This window comes from Schistocerca americana, chromosome 2 (genome assembly GCF_021461395.2).
Source record: "Schistocerca americana isolate TAMUIC-IGC-003095 chromosome 2, iqSchAmer2.1, whole genome shotgun sequence".
In the NCBI taxonomy this organism is placed as follows: domain Eukaryota; kingdom Metazoa; phylum Arthropoda; class Insecta; order Orthoptera; family Acrididae; genus Schistocerca; species Schistocerca americana.
The window spans coordinates 569,071,855-569,095,495 of NC_060120.1; the positions used below are offsets into that span (position 1 = coordinate 569,071,855).

At 46.5% G+C, this 23,641-nt stretch overlaps 1 protein-coding gene across 1 annotated transcript in view; it reads right to left on the minus strand.

Moving 5' to 3' along the window:
• The window catches only part of LOC124594184 (SET domain-containing protein SmydA-8-like), a 126,465-nt gene that overhangs the window by 27,964 nt on the left and 74,860 nt on the right, over positions 1-23,641 (minus strand). Inside the window, exons 3-5 of the mRNA XM_047132541.1 lie at positions 18,106-18,310; positions 9,901-10,101; positions 2,930-3,199 (exon numbers count right to left, since the gene is read on the minus strand). Of these exons, the coding sequence (XP_046988497.1) occupies positions 2,930-3,199; positions 9,901-10,101; positions 18,106-18,310 (676 nt within the window). The remainder of the gene's footprint in view (positions 1-2,929; positions 3,200-9,900; positions 10,102-18,105; positions 18,311-23,641) is intronic.

The window sequence follows — 23,641 nt, forward strand, 5'->3', positions numbered from 1 at the left end:
ACTGTCTTACGGGTTGTCCTTCATGTCACTGTTGGGTCTACGCCTACACGCCATCTCGACAACCGACAACAGGGGTATGGTTATTTCTGGGGCTGAGCCTGAGCGCAGCTTCATTCAGTCACAGTGCTTAGGCTCTGAGATATGCCCACAGCCACGTCAAGCTGCAGCGACGCTCCAGCCACCGTATCCTCCTACAATGGGGCTGCAGTACTGACCTGAGACAACGCCAGGGGCCTGCACCAGCAGATTCCTCGCTGGGCAACGATATGCTAACCTGCACGTCCGTTCAACACGAGCACAGCAGGGGCGCCACCAGGCCGCACTGGGAAGAAGACAGAGTAATTGTAAAACTCTCGGAAATGAATGACTATTAATTGAATGATGTCACATTAGTACCGCGGCATTCTAGAGGACACCATCACCATCCCTCAGCTCGACTACACTACAGTCACGTAGGATTCCGTATCTGGCGGGCTCCTACAATTCAGTATGATTATACCTGAACTGGGGTGTTTATTTCAACACTACTGGTGTACAAGTGTTGCTCTTCCGTCTATATCTTTGTGACGAGTATGCTGTGGACACTCCTTGTGTTCCAAGATGACATGTCCACGGAGCTGCACGCGTACATTCCTTGTATGTTGAACACTCAGGACCCTTATCGCATCTCGTCCGCCCCACTAAAACACCCGACCTTAATCCCATCGAAAATGTTTGGGACTATTTTCAACAGTGGGTGAAATTAGCAATAATCATTCCCGCAATTTGGTAGCCCTACAGGATTTAATCATCAATTAGTTGCTTCAGATGGACTTGGCATACCTGATAAAACTGGGAGGAGGAAGAAGGGGAGAAGTGGTCTCTCTTCCTTGCTAAGAGAGGTTATCATCAAAGCTGGACGGACAGAGTGAGCAGAAGTCTGCGACTGTTTACTGATGACGTCGTGGTGTATGCGAAGGTGTCGTCGGTGAGTGACTATACGAGGACACAGGACGACTTAGGTAGAATTTCTGTTTGGTGCGAGAGATGACAGCTTAATTTAAATGTAGAGGAATGTAAGTCAATGTAGATGGGAAAGAAAAAAAAATCCTGAAACAAACACAATCATCAACCAACAAACATTGAAACTGACTTACACATCCTTAAAGCTAGTAGCAGCTTATACCAAAAATTAACTATGGAAGAAAACTATCGCATCCAAAATATCAATAGCCCAATGAAAGAAAGTACTAAATGAATATACATCACTGTGCAATAATACCCTCTTTGCTACAATTGAAGGACTATACAAATAACATCTGCCCCAGTCCTGAACGTGCGCGCGCGCACACGCACACACACACACACACACACACACACACACACACAAACCAAACACCACAAACGCCAAATACACTTCAAATTTGCGCGCCTCGCCCAACCAAAGACGCTACGAAACAAATGAATACCACACAGCCACAACAACACGTAATGGCGGCGAAAACTCTGCCCATGTTTTGAAAAATAGGTTCAAATGGCTCTGAGCACTATGGGACTTAACAGCTATGGTCAACAGTCTTGAAAAATAGGAGAAAGTGCGTTGTCAACCAACTATAGGTCATGAAATCAGCCTGTTCACCTCGTCAACGACATATGAGAAAACACTACAACATCAGAACCGTAAGTTAGACACATAAAACGTCATATATACTCATTTCCGTTTGTAAATGCATACTAAACAGAGAAATAAAAATTACGTTTTGCTGTTTACAGATGAGAAATTGTAGATTGTGTAGCAGACTAGCTACCAACATAAATATCCAAAAGCATCATGTAAGGTACGTATACTAATGCAAAAATCCACGCTTTTGCCAGTTAAGCTATAACTAGAACTTTAGACATAATGTTATAAACAACACACAGTGCATCAGGTCGTTAATACATATCTCATCTGTTAACTGCGAACAATTTTACAACAAATTTACAACAATTTTACAACAATTATTCATTCACAATCGCAAATATGATGTACGAGACGTTCTGCTAAATGTTAATATGTAGCAATAATTTTACAGCAAGAAAATAAAAAATAACCCACTGAAGATAGCACAAAAAGTGCTGAAACATGTCTGGGTAAAATAAAACTGAAAAGGTGTCTTGCAAACGGCAGAATTCCTCGTCCTATTTCCACAGCAAGCACGGACATGAGAAGACCTGCAACATCACAAGATGATTAATCCCGAAACGTTTGAATGCAGTGTTAGTAATGTGATGCTCGACGCATTCATGTCGACTGCATATCCAGGCGGAACGTTGGAAAGCAGTACAAAATGGAACAAACACGAGAGATAGATAGTAAGAAAACCGTTTATTGGGAGAATTCTGGGACAGTGTAATTCCTCTATTAAGGTGACCTGTTCTTGAGTACTGCTCCATTGTTTGGGATCCACACTAGATTGGTTTAAAGAGAGACGCCGTAGCAATTCATACGCGTGCAGGTAGATTTGTTATCGGTAGGTTCGATCAACACACGAACATTGAGTAGATGCTCCGTGATCTGTAATGGTGGGAAAACGACATTCTTCTCGCGAAATGCTACTGAGAAAATTTAGAGAACCGGCATTTGCAGTTGATTTCAGAAAGATTCAGATTCACCAACGTACATTCTGCATAGGGACCACGAAGACAAAATAAGAGGAATAAGCGCTCGTACGGGGGCAAATAGACAGTGGCTTTCCCTGGCTCCATCTGCGAGTGGAACAGGAAAGGGAATGGCCGTAGTGGTCAAGCTACCATCCGCCGTGCAGTATATAGTGGCTTGCGCAGTACTTATGTAAATGTAGATGTAGAGGGTTCATATGGTATTAAAGCGTAGTCTGCTAGGGGTGACTAATTTTGTGTCCGGAGTGGTTTACTAAGAAGAGAACAAGGACGAGTGTGTGAGACCGACCTGCAGGACGTTGGTGTAGTTGAAGCACACAGCGGCGTCCTTGGGGATGGGCAGCGCGGCGTGCACCGTCATGACGAAGTTGTCGTCGACGGCGAGGTGCGTGTTGGCGACGCAGTCGTGCGCCATGAGCGCGGCGCGCGCGTACACGGCGCGCAGCTGGTCGTGGCCGCCGTGGGGCGCGCGCACCTCGAAGCTGTTCACGTCCAGCACGCCGCACACGCGCTGGCACGTCTCCTCGCTCTCGCGCAGCAGGCCCGCCTCCTTCAGCGGCTGCCGGCACCAGCAAACAGACGTGTGCTTTGCTCCCATTCCATGAAACTCAGCATGTCAAAATGGTTCAAATGGCTCTAAGTACTATGGCACTTAACATCTGAGGTCATCAGTCCCCTAGACTTAGAACTACTTAAACTTAACTAACCTAAGGACGAGCCCGCCCGGTTAGCCGAGCGGTCTAACGCGGGAAGGTGAGCCTCGTCCTCGGCTCGAATCCGCCCGGCGGACTTGTGTCGAGGTCCGGTGAGCCGGCCAGTCTGTGGATGGTTTTTAGGCGGTTTTCCATCTGCCTCGGCGAATGCAGGCTGGTTGCCCTTATTCCGCCTCAGCTACACTATGTTGGCGTTTTCTGCGCAAACAAGTTCTCCACGTACGCGTAAGCTTATTTATCCATCACTGACATAGAAAACCGCAAACCTGGTAATTCAGGTACATGTAAAGCTTATTGGGATACGGTAAATGCTAGCTACAATGAAGTCGATAATTCGATTGTAATACTGGCATTTTAATTTGATATTCCCCACAACTGAAAAAATTTACAAAAAAAATGTGAATTTCTTTGTCCACCCATACACTCCTGAGAATGGCACATTAACAATTTGCAATTGCGCGCCCCTATTACCGGCAGCTACGTTGATAAATAATCGGCACCTCGCAAGGATAATTACCAGATCAAGAATATTAGGTAAGTTGTGGGAAGTGGTTAAGCGTTTTTGAAAATCTCGCTTCTGAGCACACAAAGAGCTCTAACCGCAGAACTCTGCGCGAAACACGCGTTGGTGCAGTGCTGCGATACAGACCGTGTATCTCCCTTCGGAGACGATGGCCAAGACGCCGTCTCCAAGTCCGTACCGCTCGATGGCTGAAGGCGAAGGCATCTCTCTCCACAATTCTCCCGTCTCCACGCGTACGAAAACGCAGCGGAAGAATACTCATTTTCGGCCAATATCGAATGCTCTATCATCGCCGAAATCCTTCCAACGGCATTTCTGAGATCTACCCAATGATCGAGTAGGTCGTAACGCCCCAAACGAAATTCTCGTCTTCGCCACGTGTTGCCCAGCACAGGTGGCTCCGGATGCCGGGCTATCCCCAAAAGCGACGTATTGTCCCGCTTTTGCGATGACCGCTACCTGCCGCCCACGGCGGCCCGGCAAGCTACGGCCATCTGCGGACTTTATATTCCACAATTCTCAACTTCCGACACTTTTCACCAAGGCTTTAAGTTAATGGCTCAATCATGCAGACATGCAGGGAATACTGCTCGAGAGTGCCTCATATTTATCATAATTCAATAGAGTCATGATTTGATGTCCTTGCCAGTCACTTTATTATTAATGCTGATGTTGGCTAATGTTGGTAAGCTAACGTGTAAGTGCCCATGTCCTGGCACCTTACAACTCTACCAGGGAAACATAGGGGTTACACTCGTCTGGTGTGAGACGTTCTCTGGAGGGGTCCACCGGGGGCCGAACCGCAAAATAACCCTGGCTACTGTGTGGGGCGGCGGAGGGGTGAAGCGGACTGCGGTAGTCGTCGTGGGGTTGTGGACCACTGCGGCTGCGGCGGGAACGGAGCCTCTCCGTCGTTTCTAGGTCCCCGGTTAACACACAACATACAACATACAACCTATGGACATCAAACACATCCATGCCCGAGGCAGGATTCGAACCTGCGACCGTAGCAGCAGCGCCGTTCTGGACTGAAGCACCTAGAACCGCTAGGCAACAATGGCCGGCAAACTCAGTATGTCACTTCAGCGGAAGAACATTTATACACTGAAGCGCCAAAAAACTAGCATAGGCATGCGTATCCAAATACAGAGATACATGAAGAGGCAGAAAACGGCGCTGCGTTCAGCAGCGCCTATATAAGACAACAAGTGTGTGTCGCGGTTGATTCATCGGTTACTGCTGCTACAGTGGCAGGTTATCAAGATTTAAGAGAGTTTGAACGCGGTGTTTCAGTCGCTGCCCGAGCGATGGGACGCAGCATTTCCGAGGTAGTGGAGAAGTGGGGATTTTCCCGTACGACCATTTCACGGTAAAACATCAAATCTCCGAAATCGCTGTGGCCGGAAACAGATCTTACAGAAACGGGACAACGACGATTGAAAACAGTTGTTCACCGTGGCAGACGTGCAACCCTTCCGCAGATTGCTGCAGATTTCAATGCTGGGCTATCAACAAGTGTCAGCGTGCGAAGCATTCGACGAAACATCATCGATATGGGCTTTCGGAGCCGAAGGTCCACTCCTGAACCCTTGATGACAGCATGACACAAGGCTTTACGCTTCGCCTGGGCCAGTCAACACCGACATTGGACTGTTGATGACTGAAAACCTGTTGCCTGGTCGGACGACTCTCGTTTCAAATTGTATGTAGCGGATGGACGTGTACGGCTATGGAGACAACCTCCATTGATCCTGGATGTCAGTGGTGGACTGCTCAAGCTTGTGTAGGCTTTGTAATGGTATGGGACGTCTGCAGTTGGAGTGATATGGGGCCCCTGATACGTCTAGAAGCGACTCTGACAGGTGACACGTACGTAAACGTACTGTCTGATCACTGCATCCATTCATATCCGTTATGCATTCCAACGGACTTGGGTAATTCCAGCAGGAGAATGCGACACTCCACATGTCCAGAATTGCTAGAGAGCGGCTCCAGGAACACTCTTCTGAGTTTAAATAGTTCCGCTGGCCACAAAACTCTCCAGACATGAACATTATTTAGCATATCTGGAATGCCTTGCAAAGTGCTGATCAGAACAGATCTCCAACCGCTTGTACTCTTGCGGATTTATAGACAGCCCTGCAGGATTCATGGTGTCAATTCCCTCCAGCACTACTTCAGACATTAGTCGAGTCCATGCCGTGTTGTGTTATGGCAGTGCTGCGTGCTCGCAGGACGCCTACACGATATTAGGCAGTTGTACCAGTTTCTTTGGCTGTTCAGTGTAGGAAGATGGTTGAAAAAGTATGGTCGCAAGTCCTCTGCGAGAAAACGATTATTCAGGAAATAAAAGAGGAACACAAAGTCAATAAGAAACTAGTACGCACAGTGCCGAACAAAGAAAGTGAAGCACGCGGAAGACATGGTCGGATATGAATGTAACTTTGTTCGTTCCTCTGTGACAGGTAGGACGGCCACCGGAGCACATTAATATTGTTCGTGTTTAGTGTTGCTACCAGGCCTGGTAGAGTACATAAGAGGCGTGGGCAGCATCAGATGTTGAGTGTTCGCTGAGAAGGACACTTACTCGTATTAGACAACGTTATCAGCACCTGACAGAGTTTGAAAGGGACAGTTCTCTGTGTTCATTTCGCCGGATAGCGATATCCATATTTGTGGGGCATTCAGGTGTGACGGTGGCCCGATGTTAGACTGCGTGGGAAATCGTTGTCAAAGCTGCTCTCAACTATGTCTCATCCCCACAATGGAGCTTCGCCGTATTGTGCACGAAGTCCATTTTAACCCCTTCTCATCTGCGCCACAGACCTTAGAATAATTAACGGACGTCGTGGATCATTCTGTGTCACGCCACACAACTCGTCGGAGACTAGCAACACCAGGACTAGGGAATTTACATCCCATGCCTAGGCTACTATTGAGACCACAGCTGCCTTTGGACTACTACCGTGAAGGAGAGATATAGACTGCAGATGAATGGTATCGCACTATGTTTACCGACGAATTGCAGTTCTGCACTACTCTGGATGACCAACGTCAGATGGAGGCCAGGGTAAACTGAGGCAACACCCTCAGGAGTCTTAATTGTCTTTCACTGAAACTGAAACTGAGCCAGTGCAACACACTTTACCTATTTTGGGGAAACCTGTTTTGTCCACTGACAGAAGGAGGCAAACGCAAAAGCGTAGGCCTATTAATCATCGACAGTTAAAACATATGGCGACTGGTGATACCCCTCAGGGAAATGGCAGCAAGGGACAAGAAAGGACACCAAGTGTACTCAGTGTGTATGGCTGGGGGCCTCATTCAACATGTTGAAGAGGCTATTCCAGCAGCCATTGAGGAAACAGGGTGCAACCAACTGCAGATTGTGGCACGCATTGGTACAAATGATGCCTGTTGAGAGGACTACCTTTGCACATGGAGTTTCAACAAAGCTCACAACTAGGGCGAGGTCCCGCTCATCCAGTGTTCAAGGTTTTGGAGAGGACAGCAGCGTTACTCCTGACGACATGTGTGCAGAGCCATTAGGCACGAATCCTGGTCATGGCTGCTAGTAATTGAGGGAGCTCTGACGTCCCAACTGTACGTCACAGATATCCTGAGGCGTCACGTTTTTCGTCTCATGAGCAGTATTATGGTGGTACTTTTCGGCAGGTCAAAGCTCGTTCACACACGGCACATTTCTCTATAAACTTTCTGCGTGATGCTGAGGCACTCTAACGGCCAGCAAGATCCTCAGATCTGTCTCCAATACAACATGTGTCGGACCACTGTAGTCTCAACTCCGTCCCAGTCCCAGGACCCAGGATACCAGACACTAGTTACAGCAGTTGTGGGCCAGCTTGCTCCAGGAAGGGATACACTGGCTTAGTGACACTGTTGCCAACTGAATAACTGCATGCATCCAAGACAGATGGTGCGCAACACCATACAGACAAATGACGAACACTGCAAAGATGATTGTAAATTTGATTCCATTTTTTAATCACTGAAATGACATCACATACTCTCTGAACCTGTGAACTTTCGTTTCGTTTTGGCCTCCGCTTACGAGTGCTTCACTTTTTTGATCAGGCAGCTTACTGAATTTCCACATAGTCGTCACAGTTATCTAAACATTTTTCTGCACTATTAAATTAATCTGGCAATACCAGCCAAAAAGAAACGAGGGGCAGATATAGAAGCCACCTAACAATAGCCTCTTGTATGTTGGCGTCGGTTCTGAACTGGCGACTGGCCAGATACACTATATGACCCAAAATATCTGGACACTCGTATGTAACGCAGAACTGAAAACTAGATGACGTGAGAGGTGGATCTGTCAGTATAAAAGGAAGCAGGGAGCATTACGTTGTCATCAGAAAAGTAGTAGCAGCAGAACAGGTGGGCGATGAGACCAGATAACGTCAGAAGTTCCATGATACTGTTTGCAGACAATTCTGAGATCTATAGGAAATTGCAACGCCAGAAGACCAAAATATGACCACGAGACCACGGCCTCACTACGTACATTTTCGAATAGATCTACACTTCTGGCCATTAAACTTGATACACCAAGAAGAAATGCAGATGATAAACGGGTATTCATTGGACAAATATATTAAACTAGATCTGACATGTGATTACATTTTCACGCAATTTGGGTGCATAGATCCTGAGAAATCAGTACCCAGAACAACCACCTCTGACCGTAATAACGGCCTTGATATGCCTGGGCATTGAGTCAAACAGAGCTTGGATGGCGTATACAGGTACGGCTGCCCATGCGGCTTCAACACAATACCACAGTTCATCAACAGTAATGACTGGCGTATTGTGACGAAACAGTTGCTCGGCCACCATTGAGCAGACGTTTTCAATTGGTGAGAGATCTGGAGAATGTACTGGCCAGGGCAGCAGTCGAACATTCTCTGTATCCAGAAAGGCCCGCACAGGACCCGCAAAATGCCAACGTGCATTATCCTGTTGAAATGTAGGGTTTCGCAGGGATCGAATGAAGGGTAGAGCCACGTGTCGCAACACATCTGAAATGTAACGTCCACTGTTCAAAGTGTCGTCAATGCGAACAAGAGGTGACCGAGACGTGTAACCAATGGCACCCCATACCATCACGCCGGGTGATACGCCAGTATGGCGATGACGAATACACGCTTCCAATGTGCGTTCACTGCGATGTCGCCAAACACGGATGCGACCCTCATGATGCTGTAAACAGAATCTGGATTCATCCGAAAAAACGACATTTTGCCATTCGTGCACCCAGGTTCGTCGTTGAGTACACCATCGCAGCGTCAAGGGTAACCGCAGCCATGGTCTCGGAGCTGATAGTGCATGCTGCTGCAAACGTCGTCGAACTGTTCGTGCAGATGGTTGTTGTCTTGCAAACGTCCCCTCAGGGATCGAGACGTGGCTGCACGATTCGTTACAACCATGCGGATAAGGTGCCTGTCATCTCGACTGCTAGTGATACGAGACCGTTGGGATCCAGCACGGCGTTCCGTATTACCCTCCTGAACCCACCGATTCCATATTTTGCTAACAGTCATTGGATCTCGACCAGCGAGCAGAAATGTCTCGATACGATAAACCGCAATCGCGATAGGCTACAATCCAATCTTTATCAAAGACGGAAACGTGATGGTACGCATTTCTCCTCCTTACACGAGACATCACAACAACGTTTCACCAGGTAATGCCTGTCAATTGCTGTTTGTGTATGAGAAATCGGTTGGAAACTTTCCTCGTGTCAGCACGTTGTAGGTGTCATCACCGGCGCCAACCTTGTGTGAATGCTCTGAAAAGCTAAACATTTGCGTATCACAGCATCTTCTTTCTGTCGGTTAAATTTCGCGTCTGTAGCACATCATCTTCGCGGTGTAGCAACTTTAATGGCCAGTGGTGTATGTAACTCTAGTTATGCAGAGAGGAAGAGAATAGACTAGTATCGGACTGAAGACCACAATAACAGACACAACATAGACCACGTAGACCGCAGTTGCTGACCTGCACGACTGTGGCGTCGTTGTGGCTCCAGACGGCGGTGCCGGGCCCGCGCCGCTCGGCGTGCGCCTCGAGCTGCAGCAGCTGCCGCCAGTTGTCTGGCCGGGCGGCCGCCAGCAGCAGGCAGCGCAGCGGCAGCACCGCCTCCACCCCTGCACGCAGCAGCCGCGCCCCCGCCTCGCCAGCCTCCCGCAGCGCGCAGCACTGCACGCAACCACCACACCACACCACATACAGCGCCCTGGCAGCACGAGGAAATAATGGCGCAGTGCCCTGCGCGATGCTAAGCTATAATTTCTGAACTCGCGAATGTAAGCACCTTACTCAAAGTGGAGAAGAGGACAGTGACGCAAGGTTGCTGATCACCAGACTTTGTGCCGATGTCGTGGATTATATTCCAAACTTTTCTGCAGCGTCTCACGAAGTGATTCTGTCGATGTTGATCCGTCCATTGGATGGGAACGTTAAGCTCGGTGGCCCCCTCGATTCTATCTGAGTGTAGCAGGCAATGTGTCGGCACCAGGTTTCACCCTCCGCTTCTCCTTTCATCGTTCAAAATAAACATGACACTGTTGTGGATTGACAGGAGCCAACCCACGGAGTTTGGAGGAAGCCGAAAGGCATGCGTTTTAGCTCACGCAGGCTGGCGTGAGGTCTGGAACAGGTCAAGGAAATGAGACGTAGCTGCGGAATACTTAACTTTAATCCATAATTGGTGAACATCGCTCTTGACGGTACATGTTTTACAGCATCAATAGTAACTGGTAATGGCGCCTTGCTAGGTCGTAGCAAATGACGTAGCTGAAGGCTATGCTAACTATCGTCTCGGCAAATGAGAGCGTATTTTGTCAGTGAACCATCGCTAGCAAAGTTGGCTGTACAACTGGGGCGAGTGCTAGGAAGTCTTTCTAGACCTGCCGTGTGGCGGCGCTCGGTCTGCAATCACTGATAGTTGCGACACGCGGGTCCGACGTATACTAATGGATCGCGGCCGATTTAAAGGCTACCACCTAGCAAGTGTGGTGTCTGGCGGTGACACCACAGACACCACACTACACACACCAAATACAGTCATCTACACTTAGCGCATAACACTCAAACATACTACTCTCTCACTTCGCGAACGAAAGGTGCTATTGTCCGCTAAAGATAGAATGTCTTCTCAATTACGTGCTTGAACCGGTCCTTCTGGGTCTCCCAGACAAGAATGTGCGACTTTACTTCTTTACTTTGCAGAATGAGGATGCGGTCTCATAAGCGTATCTGTTTCGCCGCACCGCTAAGTCAGCTAAATTACCGGGAACTAGCAGAAAATCTTGCTAAGTACTATTAAAATAAGCGTTATGTTTCGAATTTTTATCAGAAGCTGCAAGCAGTTATTCTTTGACAGCTACATTAATTGAACTGCGCCACATGCACCATTAAAATAGGTATAGGAAAGTACTTCAGCCTGTGGCTGACAGGCAACGAAAATGAAAGCTGCAAGGTGGATGCTAGTACCAATAGCGTCCATACTGCCGCAGTAATCTAAAAATTGGTTTTTCGACACAACTTACCATACCCCGAGGTGACAAAAGTCGTCGGGTATCTCCTAATATCGTGTCGGACCTCCTCTTGGCCGGCGTAGTGCAGCAGTTAGACGTCACGTGAAAGTCCCATGCAGAAATACTGAGCCGTGCCGCCTCTACAGCCGTCCATAATTGCTAAAGTGTTGTCGGTGCATGATTTTGTGCACGAACTGACCTCCCGATTATGTTCCACAAATGTCCGATGGGATTCATGTTGGACGATCTCAGTGGCCAAATCATTCGTTCGAAATGTCCAGAATATTCTTGAAACCAGTCACGAACAATTGTGGACGGTAACACGGCGCACTGTCATCCACAATAATACCCTCCTTCTTTGGGAACGTCAAGTCGACGAATGGCTGCAAATGGTCTCCAAGCAGCCAAACATAGCCATTTCCAGTCAATTATCGGTTCAACTGGACCATAGGGTCCAGTCCATTGCATGGAATCACCACCAGATTGCACTGCGTCTTGTTGACAACTTGGGTCCATGGCTTCGTGGGGTCTGCGCCATACTTGAACCCTACCACCGGCTCTTAGCAACTGAAATCGGGACTCTTCGGACTTGGCACCTGTTTTTCAGTCGTCTAGGTCCAACCAGAATAGTCACGAACCCAAGAAAGCAGCTGCAGGCGATATCCTGATGTTAATGTAGGTACTCGTGGCGGTCGTCTGGTACCACAGCCAGTTAATGGCACATTTCGCAATACTGTCCTAACGGTTACTTTCGTCGTACGTCCTACACTGATTTCTCCGGTTATCTCACGCAGTGTTGCTTGTCTGTTAGCACTGATAACTCTACGCAAACACCGCTTTTCTCGGTCGTTAAGTGAAGACCGGGGTGAGATGTAACGCCTGAAATTTTGTATTCTCGGCACATTCTTGATACTGTGGATATTGAGATACTGAATTCCCTAACGATTTCCGAAACTGAATATACCAAGGGTCTAGCTCAAACTACCATTTCGAGTTTAAGGTCTGTTAATACCCGTCGTGCTGCCATAATCACATCGGAAACCTTTTCACGTGAATCACCAGAGTACAAATGACAGTTCCGCCAATGCACTGTTCTTCTATACCTTGTGTACGCGATACTCGATACTACTGCCATCTGTATTTGTGCATATCGCTATCCCATGACTTTTGTCAGTGTATAACTAGAACCCAAGACTATACATTAAAGCCTTTTTCCATCTTGTCACACTAAAGCAGGCTCGAGTACGTAGGAGATTGCTAAAAATATGATTATTTATACTTCTACATGTCTCATCTGACAATGAGGTTGAGAAACCTCAAAAGCTAGTTCAAGAAATAATGAAACACTTCATAAGTGACTGATAGCAGTTACGTGTAATCATATCCGAGGGTACACTATGTGATCAAAAGTATCCGGACACCCCCGAAAACATACGTTTGGCACATTAGGTGCATTGTGTTGCCAGCTACTGCCAGGTACTCCATATCTGCGACCTCAGTAGTCATTAGACATCGTGAGAGAGCAGAATGGGGCGCTCCGCGGAACTCACGGACTTCGAACGTGGTCAGGTGACCGGGTGTCACTTGTGTCATATGTATGTACGTGAGATTTCCACACTCCTAAATATCCCTAGGTTCACCGTTTCCGATGCGGTACTGAAGTGGAAACGTGAAGGGACACTTACAGCACAAAAGCGTACAGGCAGACCTCGTCTGTTGGCTGACAGAGACCGCCGACAGTTGAAGAGGTCGTAATGTGTAATAGACAGACATCTATCCCGACCATCACACAAGAATTCCAAACTGCATCAGGAAACGCTGCAAGTACTAAGACAGTCAGGCGGGAGGTGAGAAAACTTGGATTTCACGGTCGAGCGGCTGCTCATAAGCCACACATCACACTGGTAAATGCCAAACGACGCCTCGCTTGGTGTAAGGAGCGCAAACACTGGACGACTGAACAGTGGAAAAACGTTGTGTGGAGTGACGAATCACAGTACACAGTGTGGTGATCCGATGGCAGGGTGTGGGTATGGCGAATGCCCAGTGAACGTCATCTGCCAGCGTGTGTAGTACCAGCAGTAAAATTCGGAGGCAGTGGTGTTATGGTGTGGTCGTGTTTTTCATGGTGGGGTCTTTCACTCCTTATTGTTTTGTGTGGCACTATCACATAACAGGCCTACATTGATGTTTTAAGCACCTTCTTGCTTCCTGCTGTTGAATAGCAATTCGGGAATGGCGACTGCATCTTTCAACACGATCGAGCACCTGTTCATAGCGCACGGCCTGTGGCGGAGTCGTTACACGACAATAACATCCCTGTAATGAACTGGCCTGCACAGAGTCCTGACCTGAATCTTATAGAACACCTTTGGGATGTTTTGGAACGCCGACTTAGTGCCAGGCCTCATCGACAGATATCGATACCGCTCCTCAGTACACCACTCCGTGAAGAATGGGCTGCCATTCCCCAAGAAACCTTCCAGCACCTGATTGAACGTACGCCTGCGAGAATGGGAGCCGTCATCAAGGCTGAGGGTGGGCCAACATCATACTGAATTCCAGCATTACCGTTGGTGGACGCCACGAACTTGTTAAGTCATCTTCTGTGAGGTGTCCGGATACTTTTGATTACATAGTGTAAGTACTGTGTAGTGACGAATCACTGTCCTGTAAGAAACTAAACTGTGGCCGCAACTTTCATTAAGGGACTGACAGTTTCTAAAAAGCTGTTCCGACCGGCTATCTCCATGGAGCCACAATCAGGTCCCTGCCAATCACTCACACTAAAGCCACAATGTGGGAGTCCAGCTGAGAAACTAACTTTCTGTTAGAAACCCTCAAGCCTGCCCTACGCTCAAATGGCTCTGAGCACTATGCGACTTAACTTCTGAGGTCATCAGGCGCCTACAACTTAGAACTAATTAAACCTAACTAACCTAAGGACACCACACACATCCATGCCCGAGGCAGGATTCGAACCTGCGACCGTAGCGGTCGCTCGGTTCCAGACTGTAGCGCCCAGAACCGCACGGCCACTCCGGCCGGCCCTGCCCTACGCTCAACCAGTTCAGGTCATCGCACATAATTTCTTCTTACTGCAGTAGATAGTATAGTAGCTAATACATTTCAATCACTGTCGTAACCTTCATCGCACTTACTGAGTTTGACCTGAAATAAAATTGCGTTTGCCATTATACGACTTTATTACGAGATGCACTGCCACTAAAATATTATCTGCACGTGTTTCTGTAGGGTTTGTCAAGAGATTGAAGGATTCATTTCTGATATTACTCAGACCTCAAGTAGCCCTTCATTGCGATGAGATGTGTCTTACATATCGACCCAAAAAGTGACTGAGCCACCTCCTTACCGAGTCCGTAGGACTGTATGCCTGAGACCCGTATTGGTGCCTGATAACCTCCAAACTCTTCTATGATGATCATCAGGCGTCAAATGAATCCTGTACTCGACGACAAAGAGAACCCGACTCCAGTGATCCCGGTTCCACTCCCTGTGTCCTCTCGCCCGCCTCTACAACGGTGCTGTTGTTTGTGGTGCACTCCTACATGCCTGTCTTGGTCAACACGACCCAGTTGCCTTCAAAAAGTGCCACGCGATTCAGATGCATCCTTTCCGGGGCACCTATGAACCATATACTGTAGTTTGCGGTGATCAGCTGGTGTCGGCTGCTAACAAGAGTCGTAAAGCCTATATGCAGTGCTGTAGGTCTCGCAATAGCGACTGAGTGTTCGAATGACGTCACTGTGCTGTACGCCAGTGCAGCAGCAACGCCCCTTACTGAGAAACCTTACGTACGCAAGCCGCACTGGGCCGTTCACTGTTGTGGAACACCGCCCTGTGCTGAACTACACTGAGAGTTGAGGTTTACTTTCACTACTTTGAGAAACACAAACGTCCTAATATTCTGCAAAATTATGTTTATTCGGTCACGAACCGGCTGTCGGCTTCTCAGATCATCTTCAGATGACAACTGAATGTCACAAACAAAGATAAACATGATATTCAACTTACACAGATACGATTTCTACAGAAGCTACAAAAATGACAATGTGTTTATCTAGGGCGTGCTGCGGCTTGCGTTGGTGCCGTTGCTAGGTTGGCATCATTTAGTTGGTATAGTTATGGTTGTCTTCTTCTTCTTGTGTTCATTGGCGCCACTCCGTTTGCAAGCATTGTCTGTCCACTAGTGGCAGGAGCGGCGGTTATCGATATCTAGTAACGGTGGTACTATCTTTGGGGCGACGTTGTGTTGTTTCCGTGTCGTGTGAGTCGGCAGTCCGGTTGGGGACAGAAGAGCAGCCAGGTCCGCGCAGCGCGAGAACACGCCGGGACCACTGGCGGAACCCATACACTGCTGGATGGAAGGGCTGTAGTCGCGAGGAGTACAACCTCGTTGTCAACTGGGCCCAGGAAGTCTAAGGTGAGTGGACCTTAATTCAAGTAGTGAAACCTCCACTATTTTGAGATCTCGCCATTTGCTTGCGGGTTGCTGCTCGCAGTGTCGCCAAGACAATGAACAGTGAGTGGGGCGTTTGGAGAAGGCGAACCTAATTAGCCTTCCTTCACTTCTTATTATTAACTGTTGCATTCTATATGTTATTATTTGTGAAGTTTAACGAGTGGTATTTTTCCTGCCTAGTGGCCGCTAACACCCCAGCTTAGTGTATGTTACGGCAGTGTACTCTTCCTCGCCTTGCCGCTGCTGTCCGGTAAGGCGTGTAGTTCCACAGCTTCCTTGATATGTGTCCCAGGTGGTGTTTTTTTTCTCCTACACTGGCAGTAGTGTGTCCTTTCTCCTTCCGGACGCTCTGCCGGCCGCGGTGGTCTCGTGGTTCTAGGCGCGCAGTCCGGAACCGTGCGACTGCTACGGTCGCAGGTTCGAATCCTGCCTCGGGCATGGATGTGTGTGATGTCCTTAGGTTAGTTAGGTTTAAGTAGTTCCAAGTTCTAGGGGACTGATGACCACAGCAGTTGAGTCCCATAGTGCTCAGAGCCATTTGAACCATTTGAACCGGATGCTCTAAACACCGGAGTCTGAAGACGTAGTGCTGACTGCCGGTTCAAGCTTGGATGTGTTATTTCATCGTTGCATTGGTCATCGGACGTTAGGTAGATTAGGGAAATGATTATTGGTCATGCGTTTAAACTCTTGGCTGCCTGTCTCATCGGTTGCGAAATTTGAGGGACTTTCCCGGGTCGATCCTTGGAGCAACGTCTGCGCCCCCCCTCCCCCCTCCCCCTTGGTTTGGTCAGATTTGATGATTTTTTTTTTTTTAATTAATAACTGTAATTCCAAGTTTGAAGATGTTTAACTGGTTCTTAAAGGATTGCTATTCAGGCCTTCAGTCGTGAAACAGTTTTTAAACTATTACTGTTGTGGCCTTCAGCCGAGAAATAGTTTGAATTTGTTGTCATTAAGGCCTTCAGCCGTGGATCACTTGTTAATTTAATGTCACCTTTTATTTGTTGTTGTTTCCAAATAAAGTGTACGTGATTGAGAAATAAACTAACCAACAGTAATTTATTACGGCCCCGTCCACAATCGTAACCCAATCCTGCCTTCCTTGGTACCAGGTCTCACATGACAATAGTTACATGAACTTGCATGAACTAAGAAAGGGGTAAATAAAGTTTTTATGTGGAGATACATTTAAAAAATGACGAGAAATGAGATGAATTTACGGTTTGAATGTAGTATTTTTAACATGTAGAGTTAAAAAGAATGGGGTACAACGGTCGAGGAGCTCCTCATTAGCCACACAATTCTGTACTCACTACCAAGAGACACTTGAAATGTTGTAAAGATCGACGCCACTGGACAGTGGATGACTGGAACCGGGCGATTTGGAGGAATGAATCACGCTATTACCCGTTGCCATCCGATTCAAGTATTACAGTTTGGCAAATGCCTGCAGAACGCTAACTGCCATGATGTGTAGTGCAAACGGTGAAATACAGAGGAAGTGGTGTTACGGTACGGGGTGTTTTTTCTCGGTTACGGTGTGGTCCCATTACTACGCTTGAGAAGATAAATACGGAAGGATATGGAAACATTCTACAGCATTCTGAACAGCGCACAGTAGAGGAACAGTGCGGAGACAATGATTGTATCAGCATGACGATGAGCCCTGTCATAAAGCAGGATGTTGGGATGCAATGGTTTGTGGACAATAACACTCCTGAAATGGAGTGACCTGCCAGGAGTCCCGACCTGAACGCAGCGCAACACCTTTGGGATGAGCCAGAACGTCGACTCGGCTCCCGACGCCAGCGTCCAACCTCACTACTTTCTCTGGCTGCTGCTCTCGAGGAAGAAAGGGTTGTCATTCCTCCATCGACATTCAGGTACTTCATTGAAAGTGTCCTCAGCGGAGTTCATTCCGTTATAAAGGCGAAGGCTGGACACGCCTCATATTAATATCTGCTATTAGGTCTCCGGATACTTTTGATTAGGTAGTGTATTTGTGTAGAAACAAACGAGAAGCGTCCACAGTAGTGCGTACAGACGGTATTTTGTTTCTGTTTTTTTGACGTGAAGTAATTCGGCTCTACATTTCCAGATGTTTGCCTTAGTGGTCAAAGGGGAAGATGTATCCTTGTTCCTCATGTTGGAGCACTGAGTGTTTAAGTGAGCGCTCACCTCGGATTCATCGTGCTGGCAGGAGCCGCCGGGGCAGAGCGGCGCGGCCGAGCACCGGAGGCAGGTGGGGGGCGGCGCGGGCAGCCGCCTCCAGCAGCCCAGGCACAGCGGCGAGCGGCCGCCCCCGGCGCGGGGGCCCACCGCCACCGGCTGCTCCTTCAGCAGCAGCTCCCCCGCCTTGAGGTCGCGCGTCGCCACCAGGTACCTGTCGGCAATCAACCTGTTTGGTGCTTACGGTATGGTGATGAGCTGCAGTGCGTTTCATTCTCTACTCCGACTTCTTTTGAGTCAAATACAAGGTGGCTTGGTGGTGGGACAGAAGAGATCCCAGTTGGGAATATTTGGGAGATGATTCACAGTTTCATTTGCCATACAATTGAGAGTCCCTAACTTTAGTCGGAACTGGGTATTGCAGTTATCTGTAAGTTTTTTGAAATAATCCAGGTGAGGCGTAGCGCCGTATAACGATCCTGCCTTGGAGGCGGTTAAGTGGCAGATCTGTCTCAGAGCTGGATAGTGACAGATGGTGACGCGAAACTGGACGCGCACGTAGCTTATATATCAGCCGATAGAGGACAGTATTGAATAGGGGACTGATTTAGTTTCGATTGTGCCCACTAGAGTGCACTAAGAATGTTTTTCATAAACTGTTCTAGTATTTGCATAAAGTGTTATTATGTCTTTTTGTGTATGTAAAATGTTATAAGTGTGTTTTAACAGTATGAATGATGCGTGAGTGTGGTTTAAGGTTTATTATGAATATAACTGTTTAACGAGTTATGTAGTGGGATATAGTGTGGGAACATTTCGAAGAAGTATGAATATGGACAAAGGGGATTTTTGTAGAATAGATCTGTAAAATAAGTTTATGGTAAAGGGAAAGTTAATTCAGGTATAAATAACAATAGTAAATCACTTTATGCATAAGCAAAACTTCAGCATATTAGATAATTACGTCGGTAAAAAGTGCAGTCGTTAGGTTTGCTATTTTGCGATTGGTTATTGATGAAAAGCGCGAATTCACGCGGGAGAATGTTGTTTTGCTATTGGCTGTTGAGTAAACTGACCAATGGTAAAGCAATATTCTTCGCTCGCCTTTCTCTGTTGGTAGAGAAGACTTAGAGTATTCTAGAGAGGAGTCGGAGCCCAGCCATGAAGCATTTCGGACGTGTGTAGTAGTAGTTCCGATGGAAACGATAAGTTGCCCGATCTAGCAGTGTTTCTTACATCAAAAGTGTGGTAAAGTGACGGCATAATTATTCCGATGGACGTGTATAAATTTCGGAATTTTTAAGTGAATTTTGTGACGAGAAAAAGACATATATTCCGCGTGGCGTATTGAGCAGGTCGGTGGCTAAAAGCTGTGACTGCATTTGGTAACGACAGACTTAATATTTGGCGAGCATTATCAATCAAAAACAATCAGTATTTTTGTAGCTGTTACGTTTTCAGGAAGTGCAACACCATAAACTTGCTAACGTGAGTGAAAGGGATTGTGAGTGACTTTGTTAAGGCTAGCACTGACTTGGCAGTGATACTTGTTCACTTAAGTTTCAGATTATATTAATTGAGGACAAAATTTCCAACCTGTCATTTCGTGTGAAAACTGTCTCCCGAAACGTAGATTAGTGACTTCAACTGCAGCCTGGTTCACGTCGAAGTACAGTAGGTTTAGCTCGGCTTTCCTACTGATGATAGGCTGAGACAATGTTCACGGGTAGGCGCAGGTCCGTCGTAAAGGGACGGAAAGAACCGCGCCGCCGTACAGGGTGTCGGAGACGAAACGCCCTAGTTTGAAATGTCTGTAACACAACATGTATTCGATACGTAAAGAAGATACATACAACAATGGATGCACAAATTTTGAAGTTTTGTTTGTTCAACCTCACACTGCTACATAAGTCCAAAGAGTGGCCCAGAGTATGGATAATCGGTATTCGGTTTGTTTCCAGGCATTCTTTGTCGTCTGTCGCATGTCTGTCTCATTTGTAGCTCTAATCCTCCGACAAAGGTGTTCCCGAGTTGTCACTCTGATACGGTACACCCTATCCTTAAAATACCCCCACAGGAAGAAATCCAAAGCAGTAGAGTCAGGCGCTCGGGTTGGCCATCGGATTGGACCACCTCTCCCAATGCATCTTTGTGGCAATCCGTTACTTAATGCTTTATGAACTTCCGCATGCCAATGTGGAGGTGCCCCATCCTGCTGGAAGAGCAGGTGTGGATATCGATGTCTTACTTGATGGAACACAAAATTAACTAACATAACGTGATACGAACGACCAATGATAGTTGTCTCTGCAAAGAGAAAAGGTCTAATAACTTCATCCTCCCGGCCGCATCACACGCGTGTCATTTTGGCTTTCTCGTTGATACTGAATGGCGTCATGAGGATGTTCGCTATCCCATCTTCGGGCAGCTTTGTGGACTCGTGTAGCACTTCGTGGATAGTTGATATTAGGTCATCGAACTCACATGACACCATACGAATGGACTTCTTTCAAAGGTATCTGAAGTGCGACTAACAGTCTCCTTTGACGCACTTGGCGATGTACCACCACGCCTTCTAGCAACAGATCCTGTCTCTGGAAACGTTTTCCTCGCCTTTTTCTCTTGGTATCGGGACAATTTCTGTGGAACTCTGCACTGAAACGTCGTTGAGTTGCATTAATGATCCCCAGTTCCGCTTTTTCAGCATTCGTTGTCATTTTCAGTTGTTTAAAAAATTTACTATTTCTTTGCTTTTCAGCTTCTAAAATAAAATTCCACAGACACTCTACTAGTTAACAAAACTATTACGGTTCCTTATTATGTTCAGTATAAGTGTTTCATATTTGGCCGTTTTGCCAGAAATAATATGAAGGCCTGATGCTCGTCTGAGTATCTGTTATGTATTGGACCGAAGTTGGTGAATTGCTTGACGCGTGGGGTGCGCCTATCTGTAGAAACTCTGATGAGATGATCAGAAGTGGCATCAACAAGTGCACGCGGGTTACCGTGCCGGCTGCGCAGTCATCGGGCGAGGAGGAGGCTTTGCTGGAGCACGAGGTCGTCCAGCTGTTTGTCAACGAAGTAATCCGAGAGACGATTTATTGTGAACTTGGACACTGTTTTGCCGGTCGCTGTGGCCGAGCGGTTCTAGGCGCTTCAGTCTGGACCCGCGCTAACCTTAGGTTAGTTAGGTTTAAGTAGTTCTAAGTCTAGGGGACTGATGACCTCAGTGTTTAGGTCCCATAGTGCTTAGAGCCATCTGACACTGGTTTGAATAGGAAGACGGCAGCCCTTCGTTTAGATTTGTTAATGGAAGATTCGTCTAGATACCTTTATATAATAAAAAAAATGCAAGAAGGAAAAGGTCACTCCTTTTGTGTCCCTATTAGCACTCTTGTCCGAAGTCTCGAAGATAGACTGAATGTTCGCTAACGTCTCGTCTCACTGGAAATCACAGTTTGCACACACTCTGGCGTTCTCATGCTCGGGTAGTAAGGTGAAAAAAATTGAAGACAGCAAAGTGTAGTGGTCTCTGACGACCATACAATGGTCACCTCATGACCATCAGAGATGGAATGGTTGCCTGTATCGCCAACACATGTATTGCCCTTTCATTTTCCTCAAAGTAAAGTTCAAGACGAAAAATAATTTGGCGACATTTAAGCGGAGAGAAACTATGTCATTACAAGGGATGTATAATAAGCGATGCCTTCAGTCACAAATATCGTGTTTTCTTATAATACACGATGCACCTTGGCCACTTTGGGTCTATCGTAGCGTGTAATTAGATTACTATGTATCCAATCTCTTGTTTTAAGCGAGGTGACGCCTGAAAAATGTTCGTTCATGTTACGAGAAAATCTGCAGATCGTCAATCAAGAAATACACGGTAAGAAAAGTTTCATAGGAGGGTTAACTCTTAGTATACCATACCCGTGAATAATTTTGATGGATGCGTGAACTTGGTATGCCTTGAATTATCGAGTAATGCCGTTGTCCATAATAAATGGCACCCCCCGTCAAGAAATGTTTCTTCCTGCCTCTACGGTTAATTCCTCATAAATTCCCTTTTAGGCTCCTTTGTTTCTTTGCTTTCTTCGGTTCGCGATTTTCAACATTTAATGCTGAATTTTATCGTAACAGGAACGAGAGGACTGATGTAAGGATCTAATTACATCTGATGATAGATTTTCAAGGGCCGAAATGCATCGTGTAATACAGTGAAGAACGGATATTTGAAAATGAAGGCGTTGCATGTTATACTTCCGGTGTGATGAATGCACTCAGGGCAGCAACTACTATTGAGGACAAAATTAGCTTACGTCTTTATGTCCCTTGTAAAACATCAATTATTATTATTATTATTACTATTATTATTATTATTATCATTATTAATGTCTTTCAAATGAACTGCAAAGTGGCTAGATCTGAATCCAACATTTATTTACGGTGATTTAGAAACTAACATTTTGTAATATGTGTTCTGAGGCTTTCCCGGAATTTATGCCGATGCAGCACCTGATGATAGCGGAACGGTTATTCGCCAAAATACCATGGGCATACGACGATCGTATCCGGCCGAACATCCGAAAACCCTTCAAATAACATTTTCTAGTTTGTGTAGGTAGTAGCACTTGTATGCACGAAAATTTGGAGGGATAATGGTAGGTGTTCTGGTTACTAATTCTAATTAGTTACCTGGAACCATGCTTACAATACATTCGTTCGGAGAGGGTGACTGTATTCATCTATGTCCTTCAAATCCATTGATGCTGACTTTCGACTTTTGCTTGACTGCCTTCGCTGTTGGTAAGTGAATCTGAACATGCTGTTCGATCGAGCGCTAGTGCGACATTATTAAGTAACCATTCTTTCTATATTAATAGCCACTTTTCTGTGCAGATGTTTCATCATAAAGTGCATTTGTAACTGGGACTTATTTCCATGCATCATGGCAATTACTTTAAGATTCGCAATAATACTGAAACGCATCAATATTTCAGAGTATGGACGGCAAAGCCGAATGTGATGGTTAATGAAGTATTGTCTTCAGTATAACCGTTATTATAACACCTATATCAAGTTCCTTGCGTGTTTAGGCAGTATTCTTCGATATTTGAGCCTTTGAAGACTTTTTTTACATCTTTTATTTTTTACTCAAAGCAGTACAAGCGCATCGACTAGTCATCGAGTCCACAGTGCATAACATGCCACTACGGACACTGTAGGGAAAGGAAGTTTCAGTTTAACAGCTCGTCGATGTCTAGGTATTCCTAGCTGGAAAAGTATGATGGAAGAAACTATCCGTAATATGAGTGAGGAAACAGCCCGATACAGTGATTTAGGGACACCACACAGTAGCCGGACGGACTTCGAGTCCCACTCCTCACGAGAATGAAACCAGTGCGGCACCTCCCATGCTTAAAGATAAACAAACTGATAAATAAAAATTTTGTCAACTGTACGTTTGCAGATCGTGGCTTTGAAATTCGAAGAGATATTTGAAATATGGTGGTATTAAATAAGTTGAAACTAGTGTGAACAT